Raw genomic sequence first — 21,083 nt, forward strand, 5'->3', positions numbered from 1 at the left:
TGGACTGAATCACATCACGTGATCTCTCAGGAACGGGAAGGCATGTGACTGTGGATCTGACTAGCCAATCATAGATATTCTGAGCACTGCCTATAAATAGCATGGCGAGGAATTCTAGGATCCATGATGACCTGTTGAAGTTGCTGTAAATCCTCTGAGAAAAATCTTATATTAAATTATATAAAAGCCTTAGATTATCTCTGAAGACAAACGTGAGGGGTATCAAACGCGTCAAACCTCGCCACCTCTTTCATTTCCCTCTGCTGCCATTGCTGCTCTTTCATCCAGTGTAAATTCACTTTTAGCCTCCCTAATTCGCACGAAAAAGACGACAATCAGAAGTCCCAGGATCGCTAGTCCGGTCTCGTACCAAAAGACTGCCTTGTAGCTGTCCCGAGCACCGAGGTCAGACGTCTGGGAGTGAACAATATCTGCGAAACCAAGCATCACGGCGATTCCCATGTGTAGAGTGCAGTTGATCAAAGCACCAGCTAAGCCCTGTCTTGCTTTTGGAAGATTTGTCGTGATGAAGACGTTGGCAAGATTGAAGCTGATGTCAATGCCGACTGTGCCACATATCATTGCCGGGAATACGAAAGCCCAGTAATTTCCCCCAATAGGGATGACGGCGAAAAGCAACCCAGACCCCACGTAGCCGAGACATGATATTAGCATCAATATCGTTCCTGGGACTTTGTGGAAGATCATTCCTCCACCCACTGAGAGAATAAGACCACCGACTCCCATAGGCGCAGTCCATGCCACGATTTGCATTGGCGAAGCACCCATCATTTCGGACATGCTGTTGATGTTGTTAGTCAAAGTCAGAACGATACAAGATGGACAGAACTCACTAAAGGACGGCATATAGTAGGAAGATGCCCAAAGTGCCATAAAGAAATAGTAGAGCGATGACCAGAGGCAGCATATACTTGACCCGAAAAACATCACCAGGCAGCAGAGGATTCTTTACAACCCATCCTTCCATATAAACCATGACTCCCATGAGAATGAGCCCAAGAACGAAGAACAGAGGGATATACGGCGTTCTCCACCCTTGCGGTGCATATGAGCTGTCCGCAATGGCGAAAACAACGAGCACAGCTGCCGGGATGGAAAGACAGGCACCAGGCCAGTCCATCCGGATACCCAATTTTCTTTTTTCGGAATAATCGCGGGGAATGGAGAAGAGCGACAGAGCTGCTGTGATGGCGGAGAGAATCGCTCCGATGAAGAAGTACCATCTCCAAGTAAGATATTCACCCGAGAGTCCGGAGAAGAAAATACCCACGAAGAAGCCCAAAGCCGCACATGCGCCGTAGATACTGAAGACCATATTTTTCTAGGTCCCGGTCTGTAGGTGCTGCCAAGAATCATGACTCCTGATGGAAGAAAAGCGGCCAGAGCAAAGCCCTGCAACGCTCGGCAGATAATCAACATCAGCCATGTTTGGGAGACGCCGCAGAGTATCGATGATATCGTGAGCCAAATAGCTCCCCCACTGTAAATTATATATCCGCCAAACATGTCGGTCAATCTACCAAAGATGAGCAGCGTCGAGGTCACCACTAGCGATAATGCGGTAGACGGCCATATCTCTGAGGCTTTGGGGAGGTCAAGCTCTTTGACGAGCGTCGGAAGGAGCACATTCGAGCCTGAGATATAGTATTCCTGGTAGAATGTCAGTAATTTGCTTCGTGGCGTAGGAACATTGTCGTGGACTTACTGCAAGAATTTGGGACATGAAAATTGAGAGGCAGAAAGAAATTTCTGCCCAAGCGCCTTTGAAGCATTCTGGACGCTCTCTTCCTAATTTTTCTAAATCGACAGTCTCTTGATTGATCCTGGCCTGCTCTGGATCATGTGGCATGGCCTCATTGCTCGGGCCAGGAGCTTCAGCCGCGCCCATGATACTTGATCAGAACCGTTTATGTCTTCTTGGTGTTGGATTACAAGTGGGCAATGGGGCATTGTCTGCGTAGTGTGGGAAATAATTATATAGCCATAGTAACCTCGGGAATCGGTGGCGGTCTACAAGCTATGACGCGCTAACAACTACTTTGTACTAGTAGACCCAGTAAAATCACATCTGATGAATAGTACCCGTTTCTAGAATGCTATCGGAGCTTCGTGCACGAGGAAGCGAGATGATTTGCGGGTTAGCGTGGGTTCCCATGTTAAATCTCCGTGCCAAGACTTTGGTTTTCAACTTCCCTTTTAGGAAGTTGTCAGGAGTGGGGCGAAATCGTTGAACACTTCAGGGGGCATTGGACGTTTTCAGTCAGGGTTATAAGAATCTCTTATTTTGCATGTTCTCCCAAGAACTTAGGGTTCGATATTTGGCTGCCCAGCCAACTTCGTATGTTTAGGTACCACCGCTTTGATGCGTAGGTGCCCAGAGCGACTGTTTTCTGCTTATTTCTATGCGCTTGGAACATCAGGGTGAATCTGAAACATTGTATTGCAATTTATCATTCATTTTGTTCTACTGTTCTCGGATCATATTCAATGTCTATGCATCAGAGCCTCGATGATGCAATATGTCTTCTTGCCTTGGTCACTCAACGACCACCGGGCCTTGAAGAATCAGTAGAAAAGACGGAAGCCAAGGATATTGATGAAGAGTCACAGTCCAAGTCCGACGAGAAATTGGATGATCCTGAAGATCCAGCTGTGTTAGGTAGCGATCCCGAACGTGAGCAATACCGCATCGAACTGAAGAACCAATTCCTCGACCGACTTGCCGAAACACTAGCTCGCTTCAAGAACGATGCCCAGGCCAGAAATTCAAATGATGCAAAACATGTTTCCGCGGCTATGATGGTCTGCTATGAAGACGAAGAGCACGTCAAAATATTTTGCGCTAAGAATGAGGGGCTTGATAAGGAAGACAATGACTTCCTGGCTAGATGGAAGTTACGTATGGAAAGTATCGCGAGGAAAGGTCTGTTCTAGATCTGATTAGATCTGCTTGTGTTTGTTACTGAACTCCAATTAGAATATGCCTCTAATGAGGATACCTTTGCCATGTTTAACCTCGTTGCGGAACATCAGTGGCCACGGATTACAACCTATCTTGAGTCCCTGAAGCGGGTGTTTCAATCCAATATAAATTTGGGCTCGGTCAAGAGTATGCTGAAACCGTTTCTGGTAGAAGAGTTGGTTTTGACTATTCCATCTTTGCAGAGTAGAGAGTGGGAGGACGACAGTGGGTTTTTGTATACTATACCGCTGGGCTTTTCCGAGCGGGCAGGTCGTCCCGTGCCTGCGGAAGACTTGGACAACATGAAATCAAACACTACTTGCACTGGTGAGACAATATGCGAGATTCAGGGCAGTGTTTCCGAGCTTTTTGAGGAAATTCATCGCCTCTGTCAGCCTGATACTACACCAGAAGACCAGAAAAACCTTTTGAAGGAAATTATGAGTCGCATGTTTGAACTCTGGAGAGAGTCCCGGGCTCGATTTATGCTGAAGGCTGCCCTAAGAAGACAGTTCACACGACAAGAAGACAAATACACTTTACTTTTTTTGGCTAGGGTATGCTATGCTGCATATATCTACGTCGAAGTTGCCAAGGTCTCTCGATCTTTTCGATCTATCGATATTGTGTCTGTTTCACACAGCGGAAATCAAGGTCAGCGCAAAAGCCGACGCCGGCATAAGAAAAAACGACGATCTACAGCAGATGATGAATGCGCAACTATCTTAGATGTCATCAAAACTCTAGGTCTCGCTTTTCACCCTAGCTGGAGAATTTATCTAGCGCAGAATGCGGCGAAATTTACCAACATGCGCAATTCCAAACGAGATAAGGATTTTTACCACGCAGAATCTCAGCTCCTGGCTTACTTTGAGTATTCGATGTCCCCGGACGATAGAAACCAGTCACACAAATATATCGGATGTAGTAGGCGCTGTTGCTGGCTATGTCATGTACTCGTTCGTGCTCACGAACATTTTGGGGTGCGAGGAACACACGAGACATTACTATACAGGTGGAACGTGCCTACGCCCTCTCTGACAGAGAAGCGCAGCTCCTCGGCGCAACTCGACTTGGCCATGGAGCGTTTACTCATGGAAGTAATGTTTTTACTCCAGGATTTGCTCAGTCGTCCAAAGGAAAAGCGCCTTCAGCTCAAGGCACAATCCTCACATGCACTTTCATCTACGGGGGCTATATGGCAGCAGAAGCCCGTGTACCACAATTCATCCCATCGAGACTTCCAGTATGTCGGCTGCTCAAAGACTAGATATGAACAATGGTTTGCTAATCCTTAATTATAGGCGGATGGTGATGATGCCCACAGTCTTCAATAACGGCCTGCTTATTACACCAATTTATGGAAGGCCGGGGTACGCAACGGTTTCGGGGGCCCGCTTTAATCATCGAGCAATAGAGATGACCTTCACAGAAGCCGAACGGCTCAAAGATGAGGATATTCGTTCTATGTTCAAGCTAGAACCTCCGCACAAAATGCCTCTTAGGCGCATTTCCCGTTCACATAAATGCAAGGCATGTGGTCAACCATCAGAATCCCGTTGCGCAGCATGTCGGATGAACTATTGCTCTAGGAGATGTCAATCAAAAGACTGGTTTAGACACGTTTTTGTCTGCTGTGTCAAGAGTCGACCCAATGATGCGGATTATCTAAAACTTCTGACCAGGCAATGGGTTGCCGTCATGGACGACTTGGTCCCCCGGACTCGTTTCCTAGCCACTCTTTTTGAAGACGATCACCTCTGTAAGGCTTTTGGATTCAATATCTGCGTGCAGGAGATGGATATTGTCCATCTTTTCTGCATATACAACAATCTCACTTCCAGATTTCCGTCAAGGATGCTTCAGCATTTTGTCGACTATTATAGCTTAGGAAGATTTATTGAGCATTGGATCAAGTATCAAATGGCGCAGAATAATATGCAAGATTGCGGTTGCTTTCCGTGGTTTCTCAGTCTGCATCAATCAGGCGCTTTGGATATCCCTGATCGTGGTGGAGAGTACCTTTACCAGCTGTGGGCTATCCAAGAGCTGGACAAGATGTTCCCTGTTTATAATGACAGTGTTTTGTCTAGACCAGAACATGTTGTTAGGTTTTTGTATAGGATCCTTCTCCGAGACATCAATAATATTCCCAAGGTCGGTGATCCGGAGTGGGTCAGATTCGGCTTCTGTTATTGCACAAAGAGGGCCCAGATGCAACTTCTTGCAAAGGCCTACATCCAGCTGGCCACCCATGCATCGCTCAATCAAATAGCAACAGCATGGATGTCTGATAGCTTACTGGGTCTCATGGAAACTAAAGGTATCTCAATGTCATCTCTTGTTTCCGAAGGAATCTACCCCCGTCAGCCTTCGCCCGAAACAATCGGCATCTACCGCCTCATGTCAGAAGTTGCACACGGTCTCGGTGGGTGTCCAAGCTGCGCATGCAAGAACGCCCGATGCGGATTCCATTCAAAAGACGAGCCTTTGCTCTGCAAAGAATCTGAGGCCGACTATGGGTTTCTTTCAGTCAATACATGGGAGCGCTGGAGATTGTTGAACTTCTACTCCAATCTCTTCGCAGATCCAAAGTTCAATCCGCAAAAGATGCAAGAAGCAAAGCGAGATCCAGATCCGCAGGTCCTTGAAACATATATCGAATCAGTGGTTCCGGGCTTTCGCCGCGTAATCTGGAATGAACATTTGACAGATGGGATGTTTCCCAAACTTGGGACTCGACTCAAATTCCGGGGCCCTCACCCGTCCTGCGAATGCTTTATTCATAACCTTCCTCTCTCTGAAGGAGTGGACCATAATGTCAACGTAGAAATTGATTGGATCTGCGAACAATACAGGGAGAGGAATAGAGAGAAGGCTTCTGATCCATGAAGCCAGAGTGGCCCCGTATCAGGTTGGACACTTTCGTTCTTCGCTAACTGCAACTTTGTCCACGATTTCTCAATTTCTTGGGCTCAATATTTCACTTCCGAGCCAAGTTTAACATCTTGCTGTGTCGGAGAGTAGCAACGCAGCCGGGGTTCGACCTCTAGTGATGTTCACCTCCGGCTGTAAGGACTATGGTATGACTGGACACAACAACTAGGAAGGCCTAGCGCCTCATACCAAAGCGTCGCCCATGAACCCACCCCCTGTCCTTGTTGAACGGTCTTCCACATCTCCGAAAATTTTTGAATACTCCCATACCTTCGATGCAGTGCTTCTTCGACCCACGACAGTCTTCGGGCGCAGCGGCAGTTACTATGGTCACGGAGTTTACAAAAGATACATGTACAAATATGATCTCGCGCCTAAAAATTTGTTCAGTACTTCCATAAAACTTTGGACAACACTATGGCTACTTAGCTATATATCCTTTGTGTCAGAATTTACTAGTTTCAGGTGTTAAGCCCATTGACCGTCGTGCTTTTTCTGCCAGGAAAAATATGGGCACTTTGGCCCCAATTTGGTGTAAACAACCCTGAGCACTATCTTCCGTCGCACACGTTCTTAATAAGCGGCTGAGGGACCTCCTACTGCCCCGAAGCCGACGTAGGGGCTGTTTCCCAGGGGGCCATATGCACAACCTGCACGTGATTGTCATATGTACATGGTAGTTGCCTGATCTGTTTCAGGGTGGACACTCTACAAGCAACAGCTTATGCCTTTCAACTGATACCGAGCATCCATCATCATCTCTCCGAGAATTGAACTCAACCTACAAGTGCTCTACTACATCCACAATTGGGACGAGCCGCCCGTCATGTCACGCACAAATCAAGTGTGGTCTCGGAGGGAAATTGAGGGACTGATAGCAGAAGGGCGAAAGATAATCATATTTCGTGATCAGGTACTGAAGGTCGATACGTGGATACCATATCACCCAGGCGGTGATAAATCAATATTGCATATGGTCGGGCGGGACGGGACAGATGAAATCACAGCACTGCACTCTGAGGAAGCACAAGTATACATGCAGAAGTATGTGATAGGAAAAGTGCAGGGAAGGTGGAGTAATTTCTTACCCCCCATACAGGGAGGATCATTCAGAACGCTGGTATCGAATGATGATGACGAGACTGAAGCTTTCAGCTCATCTGGACGCTCGACACCACCATCACTCGTCTTTGATACTGAAGAGACAAGGGACGATGTCCGTCTGAGGCGCGTATGCAATGATACGCCTATTTCGGAAATTTCATCATCAGGACCGGAACCGGAGCGATTCGAATCTTCGGAAGCATCAACAGCTCACGCGATATCATCAGACCTTTCAAGATACCCTCGTCTTGATCAGATGTCACAAGACGAGGTCATTTCACAATACCGTCAACTCGATAAGAAATTGCAATCCGAGGGACTCTATAAGTGCCCCTATAGCTCCTACGCTGTTGAATTTATCCGATACTCCGCCCTTTTTACCCTCTTTTTGATATGCCTTCACTACTCCTATTACACTCTTTCGAGCATTTTCCTCGGTCTGCTCTGGCATCTGCTTTCATTCCTCGTCCACGACGCCGGTCATTTAAGCATAACCCATGGGTTCCACACGGACAGCTGCATTGGAATCTTTGTTGCAGATTTTATTGGAGGTCTTTCAGTCGGTTGGTGGAAACGGAACCACAACGTACATCATATAAAAACCAACTCGCCCGAGCACGATCCAGATATCCAGCATATGCCATTCTTTGCCATCTCTTCTCGATTCTTTGCTTCCCTACGCTCGACCTACTACGACCGCGATATGCCTTTTGACGCCGCATCGCAGTGGTTTATCAAGCACCAGCATTACCTCTACTATCCCATACTTTTGATGGGTCGTTTCAACCTATATCGATTAGCATGGACATACCTCCTAGATCCGAAGCAAGCGCCTCGCAAAGGTTCGGCATGGTGGCATCGCTACCTTGAAATGACCGGTCAGGTGTTTTTCTGGTACTGGTATGGCTACCGAACACTATACCTTTCTATCCCGACATGGTCGTCCCGTATCGTTTTCCTTTTCGTCTCGCATATGGTCACTGCCCCGCTGCATGTCCAACTCACGCTAAGCCACTTTGCCATGTCGACTGTCGACGGGGGTCTCCACGAGTCCTTTGCTCAGAAGATGGTGCGGACGACTATGGACGTCGATTGCCCGCCTTGGTTAGACTTCATGCATGGTGGTCTCAATTTCCAGGTCGTGCATCATTTGTTCCCTCGTCTCCCTAGACATAACCTGCGCCGGGCGCAGAAGTATGTCAAAGAGTTCTGTGACGAGGTTGAGATTCCTTACGTGATATTTACTTTCACGCGCGGGAACAAGGAAGTTATTAGCAGACTAGGTGAGGTCGCTGAGCAATTGAGGGTGATGGAGGAATGCAGAAGAGTTGCTGCGAAGGATTTGATTGAAGGTCACAGTCACTGATCTGTTTTTGTTTTTGTCTTTGCTTTTTTTTTTTTTTTTTCTTTTCTTCTATTTTGGGACATGTAGGCTCAAGGACCCTGGCTGGAATAAGAATCTATACATAATATAACATAGAGTACGGAGTACATATATAGGAGATCACAATTCTTTAGATGTTTATCTCAATTACTCAATTAAATGAAGCTAAATCGGCCAATAACTAGTAAAGATGTCACGGCTAGTAGCCTCCGTGTAGGTCCTTGGCAACCCGCCGGGGCCCCGGTGGCAGATAAAGTACCTCGGGTAGGATCTGCAGAAAAGCTTGGAACGTCGCCATGAGGAACCCGTACTTATTTTGAGGACTCAAACATCGCTTATGACTGATGGGCCCTTATCTTTCTATGTCGGCCGAGAGATGGAGTTGACCCCAAAATTATTAATGGCTGCCTACATACACATACAGTTTAGGTAGTCATTCTATCGAGAAATATCGAATAAGTAACCTCAACAAGCCACTTTTTCAAGTTTGATGCTTGATGAAGAAGGTGACATGAAACAAGCAATCTAAATGCCACAAGTGCCGAGGATATCTCCGATGTCAGATAGTAACCTCATTCGGGGAATTGCCTCTTTGGGCATCGTCAGTGACGATCAATTTAATCAATGTAACACCCCTCACAATCTCTCAGGGACAATTTGGACAATCTGCAACAACCTCAAGATAAAATGGCATTTCTCAAAATGTTCATAAACTCCGAGCGGTGCTATATAGGTAATGATAGCCACAAGTTAACTAATCCAAATCTACAATCAAAATGAAGTTCACTACACAATTCCTTGCTCCTCTCTTCCTTGCTCTTGCGCCTTCAGCCTTGGCTGCCTCCCCAAGCGATCTTCAAGCGCAAATCGGCCACCATATCATTTTCTCTTATCCTGGCATTGAGCCACCGGCCCATCTCCTCGATCTGATCAAGGAAGGCAAAGTGGGCGGTCTCATCCTCTTCGGCGAAAATGTCGGCGACAACCTCACAACTACAATCGACAACCTCCAGGCGGTCTACAAGCAGAGTCCGTACTATTCAGGCAGCCCTTTGTTCATCATGACGGACCAAGAAGGCGGAGAAGTCCGTCGATTGGCGGGCGGACCAGTAGAGAGCGCTAAGGACATCGGTCAAGCCGCCAACCCCAAAGCGGCAGCAACACAGATGGGCAAAGATGCCGCAAGCACCCTCGAGAAATTCAAGAACAACGTTAACCTAGCGCCTGTGTTGGATGTTTATCGCGAGGCCGGAGACTTCGCCGATGCCTACGAGCGCTCCTTCAGCAACTCCTCCCGTGTCGTAGCAACATGCGGCTCTGCATTCATCGCCGCGCAACAGTCTGCCAATATCGTCGCATCTGCCAAGCACTTCCCTGGTCTTGGTGCAGCAAAGGCAGGCGAGAATACAGACATGCAGCCCGTCACTATTGACTTGACCCTCGAAGAGCTGCGCAAGGTGGATATGGAACCGTACAAGAATGCAATCGCGGCAGGTGTGGACATGGTCATGACTTCGTGGGCTATCTATCCTGCTTTGGATCCCACCTACCCCTCCGGACTGAGCAAGACTATCATCCAGAATGAGTTGCGGGATAGACTTGGTTTCAAGGGTGTCACTATCACCGATGCTATTGAGGCGGGATCGCTCACGGCGTTCGGTGATCAGGGTACTCGTGGATTGTTGGCTGCACAAGCTGGTGTTGATCTCCTGCTTGCGGCTAAGAGGGATGTGACCCAGGGAGAAGATATTTACAACGCTCTGCTTGCTGCGTTGCAAGATGGGTCTTTGGATGGGGATGCGTTTTCTGCTGCGACTCAGAGAATCTTGGAGGTTCGGAAGAAGCTTGTGCTTGCTTAGATGCTAGATGTTTGTGTATTATTTAATAATTCGAAATTGTACTGTTCAGAGTTACGTTGAATATGAACAGCCAAATCACATCCTACTTGATATCTGATCCACCTAAAACTTTGCCCAGAACGGATCAAAAACCGAAATATCCTCACAGCTGCCTTGCCTGTCTGAAAAGGGTTGATGCAGGCATGAAGTTTATAATCCCGATCACCATTTAAGCCCGGTAAATAAGTTTGATCATGGAAGAAATCTGAATTGTGACAGGTCAAGGATCAAAGGCCATTGAGTTAGAGATATAAAGGAAATATTGGAAACACTATGTCTACAGCCTGTATCAAAGCATTAAATAAAATGGGATTGTGGGATGAATCGAACTCTGGCCAGTCAAAAATCCCAATTAGGAAATGGTCCTATATAGGCCAGTGTAAAGAACTCCTGTTACTTCCAGACCCACCTCCGCTAGCTCAATGGAATGGGAATCCGCTTTCTGCCTCGTGGGATGCTGAGGATGCATACCCTATCGCGTCTTGGGCTTCATGACCCCCGGATGCGTGTGGGACGGTGCACCCCTCTTAAGGTTGATCAGGGCGGATTTGCCGAGCCCCCACACCCATGAATAATTGGTAGAGGCCGACATTCGAAGGGGGTTGGCGGTCCCGACGGACTAGGTTAGTGGGTCTGGGGGTTTTTTTTTAATCTTCAAGATCTCTTGATCTCTACTTCTCTTGGCTTCACGACAGGACAATTGCAGGGACCAACAACTTTATTCTCACTTACTAGCCTTGCTTACAAGGCTTATTTACCAGGCATTTGGCATAGTCATTGAAACTGCATGTCTCACTCCTTTTCTTTTGGGCTCTTGGTGGTCCAATCGATGAATGAATCAGTGCATCACATGCCACTTGATAAAAAAGAATTGACAGAGCCTCATCACGGCCATCTTTAAGCCGAAAGAAAGTTATAAAAGCAAAAAAATTGACCGACGCAGGGATCGAACCTGCAATCTCTTGATTCGTAGTCAAGCGCCTTGCCATTGGGCCAGCCGGCCTGTTGTATGGTAGATTCACCCAAATGTGCGCTATAAGCGAATGCCAAGCGGGACCCACTCTCGACAGGTCTTCAGCCTCATTCGGGGCATTGATCGTTGTTGGAATTGACTTGTATCTATTGCTCGGCATATGAAACGATTCTGGTTATACTAAATATTCATTGTTTTTTTTTTTTTTTTTTTTGGTGTCAGTGTTGCCGATTTACAACTATATATTTACAAGGCAATGTCGAGGCGCCTTATATATTTTGCCATCCGGTCTCTAGATTGAAAGCTTACTGCTCATCCGAGATTCGTCGAATCTAATCTGTACCGTCCTATAAACTCTTGGACATGGGCTATATCAGCACCCGAAAGATGGTAATAGATATTGAGTTTTCGTCAAGTTACATAGCCGGGCCAGCGTTGTATAGAAAGGGGAAGGTACACGGAGTGAGAAGTCTGGTCTTTCTTCATAGGACATTGGTATAGCGGGAATCGGTGCCCTCATCTAAAGGATGAAAATTAGAGCCCACATAGTCTGTTAATAGTGTCAAATAGCTTGTGTGACTAGTTTAGCAGCAGAGACATGCATGAAAGGCAAACTTTATCACATGTCGGTATATGGTTTTTGCCCCCGTAATATCACTTTGTATGTAGTAGACAGGGGAGTATTTACAGGGGTAGCGCTAGGGATTAAATGCAGTTTACTCTGTCATGTCAAGACTCGACCGACGTTGTTCTGTTGTCATCATGTGAACGTGTGAATACATGCTTGCCTCCAACATGGGCGCTGCTTGATCGGAACCCCACTCTTCTAGGTTTGAATATTACCGATAGGTAGCACCGAAGGAACTGCCTTACAAAGAAAACCGTAAATTAGGGCTTGTATATTGGGCAATCTCCCAGTATCGAGGGTTCTAAGAGCTTAGCGAACTGAGTACCTTAGGAGTTAGGGCATAGAAGTGGGTATCATGAAGAGAACAGAGGAATCGAAGCACACCCATAACGCCCGTAGTGCAGCTACAGCAATCTGTCCCACAGGAACCAGTTGGTTTCATAATGAGTCCCGGTTTGATACTACCTATATTCCATATAGATGTCACATGCAGCTATTTCAAGTCCTTTCACAGGGGTTCAAAGGAGATGGACCCACATATAGTTGGAATAACGGTATATTGGGATTGGAGGATAGGAAAGGATTCAGTCTGGATTGGCTCGGAGGTCAGAACAATGAAAAGAATGAAGCTCCGGTCCAATGGGAGATTACCCCCAGGGCTAGGCCGATCATGAGTACAGGTAGGTGGACCCGGTGGTCTTTGGGATCAAATTATGGAGATACAAAGGAAAAAAAAAAAAAAAATCGAATTGAACTAAATCTTTGTGTTCGATATTCGAAAGTGACTAGAACAATAAAAGGTACAACGTACAAAGTTGAAGTCTCGCCACCACGGACCAGACCGGAGTTGATTCCGCCCTGACCAGCTCCACCGATTATCCGTTGCTGTCTACTTTGTGTTCTTCCAACCCCTCCTCTGTCTAACTCTCTGTCATTCCCTTCACCATTTTCATTATAGCTTCTCTATTAATTAGAAGGCTACCGTTTTTTATTCTGCGGAGCTCTGACTGAGCGCACGGCAGACCTCAAGCCACTATGGGGCTCTCAAAAACGAACAGGATCTTGATCCTGCTAGTCATCGATACAGCCTTTTTCCTACTTGAATTAATCACCGGTTCGTATCTTGACAGCCTAATCACATGCGACCGTGTTCTGACTTTAATTTTCTAGGTTATGCCGTCCACTCCCTTGCCCTCGTCGCCGATTCCTTCCACATGGTACGCCACCTACGAATTTGCCCTCCAGCTGAAACTAACCAGAATAGTTGAATGATGTCTTATCCTTGTGTGTCGGATTATGGGCCGTGAAGGTCGCAAACCGCGAGACCAGCTCCAACACTTACACCTATGGCGTAAGTTGATGGTCAATCCCACCCCCGAAAAACGGTCTGACAATTGGATTTCTTTGTGCAGTGGCAACGAGCGGAGACACTTGGTGCTCTGGTAAATGGCGTGTTCCTAGTCGCGCTGTGCATGTCGATCTTCCTGGAGGCGACTCAGCGATTGTTTGAACCCCAGGAAGTGCAAAATCCCCGATTTGTTTGCATTGTTGGCTGCTTCGGCCTAGCTTCCAATATTATTGGATTGGCGCTATTCCATGATCACTCCCACGGACCTGGCGGCGGTCACGACCACGGCCACGATCACGATGACCACGATCACGATCACGACATCGAGGCTGGAGAGCATGATCACGATCATGATCACACACCGATCGCCGATCAGAGTGAGAGCATAGCAGGTGCTACCGCTGGGTTTGGCAAACCCGCAAGTTTGCCTCAAAACTCCCTCACCCACTCTAACACAGACCCATCCCGCAAACGGCGTGATACCCAGACCCGCGGCTCAAGAAGATACAGCGCTTCCGCAGGATTTGTGAGCCCGGATGATATTCCCGTGCTTCCAGAGAGATTGAGACAAGGGATTATCGCGGCTAGCCAATACCGGAATGAACAATCATCGGATTCGGAGAATGGCCATGACGAGGATGAAATTCCATCTGAGCGTTCAGGTCTTTTAAGTCACCGCGATCGCACCACCAACTACACAGACGAGGAAGGAGCTCAGACCAAGGTTCACAAGCACCGCGATGAAGATGTTCACAAATCCCACAACCATGCTCAACCCAAGCCCAAGGACCAGAAGAAGGGTCACAGTCACGACCTCAACATGCGCGGTGTCTTCCTCCATGTCATGGGAGACGCGCTCGGAAACATCGGTGTGATTGTCTCCGCGCTTGTCATCTGGTTGACAGACTACGAATGGCGCTTTTACGTTGACCCGGGTATTTCCCTCGTTATCACATTGATCATTCTTGCATCCGCCATTCCGTTGTGCAAAGCCGCCTCGCGTATCCTTCTTCAGGCTGTGCCCGCCGGTATGAGCATTGATCATATCAAGGAGGACATTGAGGGACTCCCCGGCGTCATTGGTTCACACCACCTGCACGTTTGGCAACTCAGTGATACCAAGATTGTGGCTTCCATTCACCTCCAAGTGGACACCGAGATCAAGGGCGAAGGTTCGGAGAGGTACATGCGTCTGGCTAGACAGGTGAGACGCTGTCTCCATGCCTACGGTATTCACTCTTCTACTATCCAACCCGAGTTCGCCCCGGAAAGTGACACCGAAGACAATGGACAACCATCATCTTCTCGGGACACCAATGATCACGTTCCTAGCCGTGCTGCCAGTCTCCGGGAGGGTGACCCTCAAGCTTGCCTTTTGGAGTGTGACGAGCACTGCGCCCGAGGAGGCCAGTGTTGCCCCAAAAAGTGAACTATATCCTCTCATGTGGTGACTTTCCACGCACTTTCGTTCCTCATTTGGTATTTCCAAACATTTCACCCCTACGGTTTTTCTTATCAGATACCCTATCTTTTACCTTCACCTGTTTATTTGCGCAGACTCACAGAGACTTGCCCTACTCATTCCCCATATTAATTGTCTGGTTTTCTTAGAAGTGATAGTCTCCCTTGGCCAACCAGTTTTTGGGAAATGCACGGCAAAGCATGCACCTGCGGACATAGACCCACTGACCCGCTGTATTCTGTGAACCACATTGTTATGTACTTCTACTTATCTCTAATTCGAAACCTGCGAATCAGCTTTAGAAATTTAAAGATATTTAAAAATAGACCCATAGGCCTGTTAAGGGTCCGCACGTGACCCGATTCCTGGCGATCGACACATCTCGACCCGAAGCTTAAACCAATTGCCTGTCCTGCAACCCCTGTCTGAAAACTGAACACCATGTCATGAACCTTTTCTTTTTTTTCTGATTCTCTATTCACTCTTTCATTCCTTTCAGTCGTATGCACAGAGCATGACCAGTCATTCCTTTTATTGAACAGCAGCCCCGTCTTGTCCGGGGTGAAACCACCTTGTCACTCTACTTAGTCTTGCTGTCAAGCTAAGCCAAACATGACATTCGCCTATCCACGCAGCACGGGTGCCTCTTCCCTTCCCCTCTTCAACCAAAACCAGTCGTCTCGTTCGCAAAATATCCTAAGTCGCGCGTGGGACTGCATTCCCTCAGCAGCAAAACAATGGCTTCCCGGGAGTGTCAGCCAGGTAATTGGAAGGAACCAGGAGAGTGAAGGGATCAAGACGACCGCAATCAACATTTTGAAACGTATTTTCGCGATCTCCAATGCTGTCATCCTACTATGGATGTTCTCGATTCGGTGGGGAGAACGGACGGTATTTGAGGACAGCATCAACAAATGCCGCTGGGACAGTTGGGAGGAATGGGTAAGTCGACAGTGGCATACCTGTCGCAATTCAATTTGCTTTACTTAGCTAGTACTAACAGTTGAATGTATCTAGCCTCAAGGCGCCACGCCACACCACATTGCCTTTATCGCCGACCCCCAACTTGTTGATCCCCACACTTACCCCGGTCGACCATGGCCTCTCTCGACGTTGACTGTCAAATACACCGACCAGTATATGCGACGGTCATTCTCCTTGATACAAGATCACCTCGAGCCGGACTCAGTGCTGTTTCTTGGTGACCTTTTCGACGGTGGCAGAGAATGGGCCACGGCTATTAGTAGCAGCCCCGAATCGCGTTGGAAGAAGTACAAAGACTCCTTCTGGAAGAAAGAGTTCCGGCGATTCATTAGAATATTTGTGGACCCGTGGGTGAAATCAGTGACAACACCTGTCGATGGACGAGGGCGCAGAATGATTGCCAGTCTGCCTGGCAATCATGATCTTGGGTTCGGTAACGGCATCCAAGAACCCGTCCGTGATCGATTCGAATCTTTTTTCGGAAACCCCAATCGTGTCGATGTTATTGGTAATCACACTTTCGTTTCAGTGGACACTCCCTCACTGAGCGCGATGGACCAGCCCGATCCATTGACGGGCAGCTCTCCAACAGCCAGCGATGAGAACCGTCCCCAACGGCCGATCTGGAAAGATGCAGATGACTTCCTGGATAAGATGGCTATCCACAAGGCGAAGGCGGAGACGGACGAGCTGCGAATGCTTCAAAATCAGACTGGGGGGCATACTGTCTTCGATTATCGGGTTGTCGATGCCGTCGAGCCCGCCATCCATGAAAAACCTCAGCCAGTTGGCGCCGGCTTTCCTACTATTATTCTCACACATGTTCCTCTCTACCGCAAGCCAGCCACTCCGTGTGGTCCTCTTCGCGAACGCTACCCGCCATCCTCATTGGACGAGGAATTGGCAGAGGACGAGCCTAACTCTCTGAAAATTTCTGGAGGCTATCAATACCAGAATGTCCTAACGCAAACTGTTTCCACCGAACTGGTTTCCAAAGCAGGACCCAACGTCGTCCAGGTGTACTCCGGCGACGATCATGACTACTGTGAAGTGTCCCATCGGGAATTCAACGGCTCGCCCAACGAAATCACAGTCAAGAGCATTTCCTGGGCAATGGGAGTCCGTCACCCGGGCTTCGTACTCACCAGTCTGTGGAATCCAATTGATCCCAAGACGGGGAAAGCCCTCCAAGACGGATCTCCACCCACTATCCAAAACCACCTCTGTATCCTCCCAGACCAGCTGGGGATATTCGTCTATTACCTCACTATCCTAGGCCTCAGCGTCTCGATCCTCTTTCTCCATTCCATCTACCGCGTTCTCTACAACCCAGAACCACCCTCATCCGACGTCATTCTCCCCCTCACCGAGCGCCGCTCTCTCCCCCACCAGCACCACACCTCCGGTGCGTCCAGCTCTACCCTCTCATCGGCGGGTGGCTTAGCCAGCCGCAACGGCATGGCAGCCTCCACCCGCTACCCCGGCACCAAAACCCCGGAAGATGCTTATCGGGATACAGACGACCACTTTGAGGCCGTTGCTTCAAGGGACAAGGCTGCATGGCGCCCCGCCTCAAGTACCCGCTCCCGATCGACAGTGTCTCTCATCCTCCAGGATCTGTATCACTCTATCAAGTTTGTGGCGCAGGTAGTGCTAGCCATGTATTTCATCCTGATCTGGCGCTGGTAGCTAGGCCAGCCAGTCTTTTTTTTTTTTTTTTTTTTTAGCGAGACTCTACATAATAGACAAGCATTTTGCCGGAACCTGCCGGATCGTGGCGTAGTCTTAGTTTCTGCTGCATCGTGTGACTGTGTGGTCTATTTCCACTAAGCATGTCATAATAATAAGGTGAAAAAAATAGAATGGGCTAGAGCTAAGGCTTAGCTCCCGAGCTGTGGTAGAAAGCACATGACTGGCACGTTTTAAAAATAATTCCCGAGCCTGAGACCTGGCCAGGCACGGGTATCCCCGACGATTCTCCAGGAGTGACTAAAATGAGCTAAGGTCGGGGAAGCATCGGCTTGGTTGTCCAATCCGCGACTCGGGAAAAATAGCGCACGGGACTAGCTTACCTCAATTTTGCCCGGCGAGTCTGGGAAGTTCAGGTAAAAAAAAATCGAAACTTCGGGACGGGGAAATTGATGTTACCATGATATTTGCTCAATCGGGCTCCGGTGAACACTGACCGGCTCATGAACATCTTCGGTTATTGGTTCTAGAAATCTCGGGGTACTCCGTGGGGAAAAAATTGAGGGGAAAAGTTTGCAAGATGGAGGAGATTTTTTCTGTCAGTACATACTAAGTATTTGCAGTCGTCGAAGACTGATATTCCATACTACATGTACTACAGAATGTATATATGTAATCTATTGAGACAATCCACAGCTATATTGAATACATACTCACCCAATCCACAATCCCATAAGTGAAAATGTAGAATCATGTGAGAAAAAAAATCAAGGCCGGGTGTCGCCATTTTTCCCGATGCGGGACGCCGATACCGATCGGCATTGGCTCAACTCGGTCGGTCTCCCGTTTACGGCATTTCATGTCATGTGGTATGTAAGGGCTATTTTTATCTCTCCCTAACATAACACTACATGCGATATTCTAAACCACTCCAATGTGAGACTATGCAAGACTATGCACATCTAGATCCCCAACGTGTATTTTGGCCGATCTCTGTCGGACACGGCAAGTCCCAGGCAAGGTTCAGGGCAAAAAACCTTGTAAATCAACAAACTCGGCTCGGCACTGAGCCAATCTCCAGCGTCGACCAATAAGCAGCTCGGTAGGATTCCGGGGGCTGAGTCCACTAACCCCCATTGGTCTCTCCACCTTCGGTTGGAACCCTATCCCCAGGCCCAAAACATCCTAAAGTCCGTGAATGGGGAGAATGCTCTTCTTAGATTGGATGACCGGGGATCCCCGGCTGTCCAGGTTTTCGCCATCCAGGGTTGATTTTTCCCCCACGCTTGCTGTTTTCGGGTGCGAATTTCCCGGGGCGGCCATGTGGTAGCTGGGACCGGGGAAATACAAATAGAGCGGCAGACCTCCAGCTTTTCTTTTCTGTTTTTGTACAACTGACTCTACTTCTATATCTACTCTACTGCATTCAGCTTTCTTTCTCACCCTCCTCCACTCACACTATATTATACCTACTTGGATTGACCTTGCATCTATCTGATAACACTCACAATGGGCTTCGCTTTGAAGAAGCCAGATGATGCCGTGGGCTCTGCTGCCCCGGCTATCATGATTGGATTGTTCGTTGCATTTGGTGGTGTTCTCTTTGGGTATGTGCTGCTCACATTCTATATTACTATTCTCAAAGACACATCTAACAGTCATCTAGATATGACACAGGTACCATCAGCGGTATCCTCGCCATGAAGAAGTGGCGGGAGATGTTCTCTACTGGCTACATCAACGAGAAAGATGGTCTTCCCGATGTCACATCCTCAGAGTCATCAATGATTGTCTCTCTCCTCTCAGCAGGAACTTTCTTCGGTGCTCTCGCCGCTGCCCCCATCGCTGACAAATTTGGCCGACGAATGGGTATGATCATGGAGACCTTCGTCTTTGTCTTCGGAGTCATCCTCCAAACTGCCTCAACCTCCATCCCTCTCTTCGTCGCCGGCCGTTTCTTCGCGGGCCTGGGTGTCGGTCTCCTCTCCGCAACAATCCCCCTCTACCAATCCGAGACTGCCCCCAAATGGATCCGAGGCACAGTCGTCGGTGCTTACCAACTGGCCATCACATTCGGTCTTCTCCTCGCCGCCATCGTCAATAACTCCACCAAGGACCGCACAGACACCGGCTGCTACCGAATCCCCATCGCGATCCAATTCGCCTGGGCCATCATCCTCGTCGTTGGCATGCTCCTCCTCCCTGAAACCCCCCGCTTCCTGATCAAGCAAGACCGCTACGAAGAAGCCACCAAAGCCCTCGCTCGCGTCCGCCGCATGGAAGTGACCGACCCCGCCATCGTCGCCGAACTCGCCGAAATCCAGGCAAACCACGAATACGAAATGCGTCTCGGAAAGGCTTCCTACCTCGAGATCGTCCGTGGATCCCTCGGCAAGCGTCTCGCCACCGGCTGCGCCGTTCAGGGTCTGCAGCAGCTCGCTGGTGTCAACTTCATCTTTTACTACGGCACAACCTTCTTCCAAAACTCCGGAATCCAGAACTCCTTCGTCATCACCCTGATCACAAACATCATCAACGTCGTCTCCACTTTCCCCGGTCTCTACATGGTCGAGAAATGGGGTCGTCGTCCTCTTCTCATGTTTGGCGCCGTCGGAATGTGCATCTCGCAACTCATCGTCGCAATTGTTGGCACAGCTACCGACTCCGACGTCTCGAACAAAGTTCTCATTGCCTTTGTGTGTATCTACATCTTCTTCTTCGCCAGCTCCTGGGGTCCAGTTGCCTGGGTCGTCACTGGTGAATTGTTCCCCCTCAAGGCTCGCGCCAAGTGTCTCTCCATCACCACCGCCACCAACTGGCTGCTCAACTGGGCTATTGCCTACGCCACACCTTACATGGTGAACAGCGGGCCTGGAAATGCCAATCTCCAGTCTAAGGTTTTCTTCATTTGGGGTGGATTCTGCTTTATCTGTGCCGTGTTTGTTTACACATGCATTTATGAGACTAAGGGTCTTTCCTTGGAGCAGGTTGATGAGCTTTATGCCAAGGTTCCTCGTGCTTGGAACTCTGTTGGTTGGGTTCCTTCCGTGAACTACACCGAGCAGATTGAGATTGATGCTGGGGAGAAGAGGGGTGAGGATGCTACGCATCTTGAGAGCGTTGAGGCTACGACTAAGGCTGATGTTTAATTTCTGATCTTGGGATGCTTTACGATTTTCCTTTTTGTACTCTTTGGGTTGTTTTATGGATACTGGATCTACTTTGAGCGTGACTTTTCCTTGAACTTGTTGGTTCTATATGATTGATTTTTTATTATTATTGTGATATCTATGATCTTGTGTATTGAGCTTGAAGAATATTTTCTTTTTCAACATGCTTCGTAATTCTTCTGGTAAATTTGAGATGCTGAAAAAAGCCGGTGATATAGTAGCCTTTCTCTAATAGATTTACAATTGGCTTACGATATAGCCGATTAAGATAGAGTGATAGAAATTAAGAAAATAAGGAAGTTTGTATAGGACACTGAAGAGTGAGAGAGTCTTCGAAATCCCTAGATACATGAAGAGAAACGGTAGCCTATAACGTAGAAAAGAGTCATATGATGTCTAGGACCAAACTGTACCTGTTTTATCCTTTTCGCGGTCATCTTTATATTTCAAGAGACCGTCTCAGCAACAGATTCGGCCAGAACAGATAATACCGATAACTTGATTTTGTAACTCGGCATCCTGA

General features: G+C 48.1%; 7 protein-coding genes across 7 annotated transcripts; 6 read left to right on the forward strand and 1 right to left on the reverse strand.

The window, feature by feature from the left end:
• Positions 1-231: 231 nt before the first annotated feature.
• Positions 232-1,336, reverse strand: N7500_009164 (putative MFS multidrug transporter; the record flags this gene model as incomplete). Its single annotated transcript, XM_056680305.1, has 2 exons — positions 232-802; positions 855-1,336. The coding sequence occupies 2 exons, from the start codon at positions 1,334-1,336 to the stop codon at positions 232-234; spliced, it is 1,053 nt and encodes a 350-aa protein (XP_056527687.1).
• Positions 1,337-2,508: 1,172 nt separating this feature from the next.
• Positions 2,509-5,875, forward strand: N7500_009165 (uncharacterized protein; the record flags this gene model as incomplete). Its single annotated transcript, XM_056680306.1, has 3 exons — positions 2,509-2,920; positions 2,999-4,229; positions 4,288-5,875. The coding sequence occupies 3 exons, from the start codon at positions 2,509-2,511 to the stop codon at positions 5,873-5,875; spliced, it is 3,231 nt and encodes a 1,076-aa protein (XP_056527688.1).
• Positions 5,876-6,893: 1,018 nt separating this feature from the next.
• On the forward strand, positions 6,894-8,390 carry N7500_009166 (acyl-CoA desaturase; the record flags this gene model as incomplete). Its single annotated transcript, XM_056680307.1, has 1 exon — positions 6,894-8,390. One exon carries the CDS (start codon positions 6,894-6,896, stop codon positions 8,388-8,390), a length of 1,497 nt encoding a protein of 498 aa, XP_056527689.1.
• A 794-nt stretch (positions 8,391-9,184) lies between these two features.
• N7500_009167 (putative glycosyl hydrolase) lies at positions 9,185-10,267 on the forward strand (the record flags this gene model as incomplete). Its single annotated transcript, XM_056680308.1, has 1 exon — positions 9,185-10,267. The coding sequence occupies one exon, from the start codon at positions 9,185-9,187 to the stop codon at positions 10,265-10,267; it is 1,083 nt and encodes a 360-aa protein (XP_056527690.1).
• A 2,675-nt stretch (positions 10,268-12,942) lies between these two features.
• N7500_009168 (cation diffusion facilitator family transporter) lies at positions 12,943-14,684 on the forward strand (the record flags this gene model as incomplete). Its single annotated transcript, XM_056680309.1, has 4 exons — positions 12,943-13,021; positions 13,078-13,124; positions 13,172-13,258; positions 13,320-14,684. The coding sequence occupies 4 exons, from the start codon at positions 12,943-12,945 to the stop codon at positions 14,682-14,684; spliced, it is 1,578 nt and encodes a 525-aa protein (XP_056527691.1).
• Positions 14,685-15,329: 645 nt separating this feature from the next.
• On the forward strand, positions 15,330-17,390 carry N7500_009169 (putative manganese ion homeostasis (Fr); the record flags this gene model as incomplete). Its single annotated transcript, XM_056680310.1, has 2 exons — positions 15,330-15,659; positions 15,735-17,390. 2 exons carry the CDS (start codon positions 15,330-15,332, stop codon positions 17,388-17,390), a joined length of 1,986 nt encoding a protein of 661 aa, XP_056527692.1.
• A 1,509-nt stretch (positions 17,391-18,899) lies between these two features.
• N7500_009170 (sugar porter family MFS transporter) lies at positions 18,900-20,539 on the forward strand (the record flags this gene model as incomplete). Its single annotated transcript, XM_056680311.1, has 2 exons — positions 18,900-18,997; positions 19,057-20,539. 2 exons carry the CDS (start codon positions 18,900-18,902, stop codon positions 20,537-20,539), a joined length of 1,581 nt encoding a protein of 526 aa, XP_056527693.1.
• Positions 20,540-21,083: the final 544 nt, after the last annotated feature.

This window comes from Penicillium coprophilum (genome assembly GCF_028826855.1).
Source record: "Penicillium coprophilum strain IBT 35676 chromosome Unknown utg000006l_segment0_segment0, whole genome shotgun sequence".
NCBI lineage: Eukaryota > Fungi > Ascomycota > Eurotiomycetes > Eurotiales > Aspergillaceae > Penicillium > Penicillium coprophilum.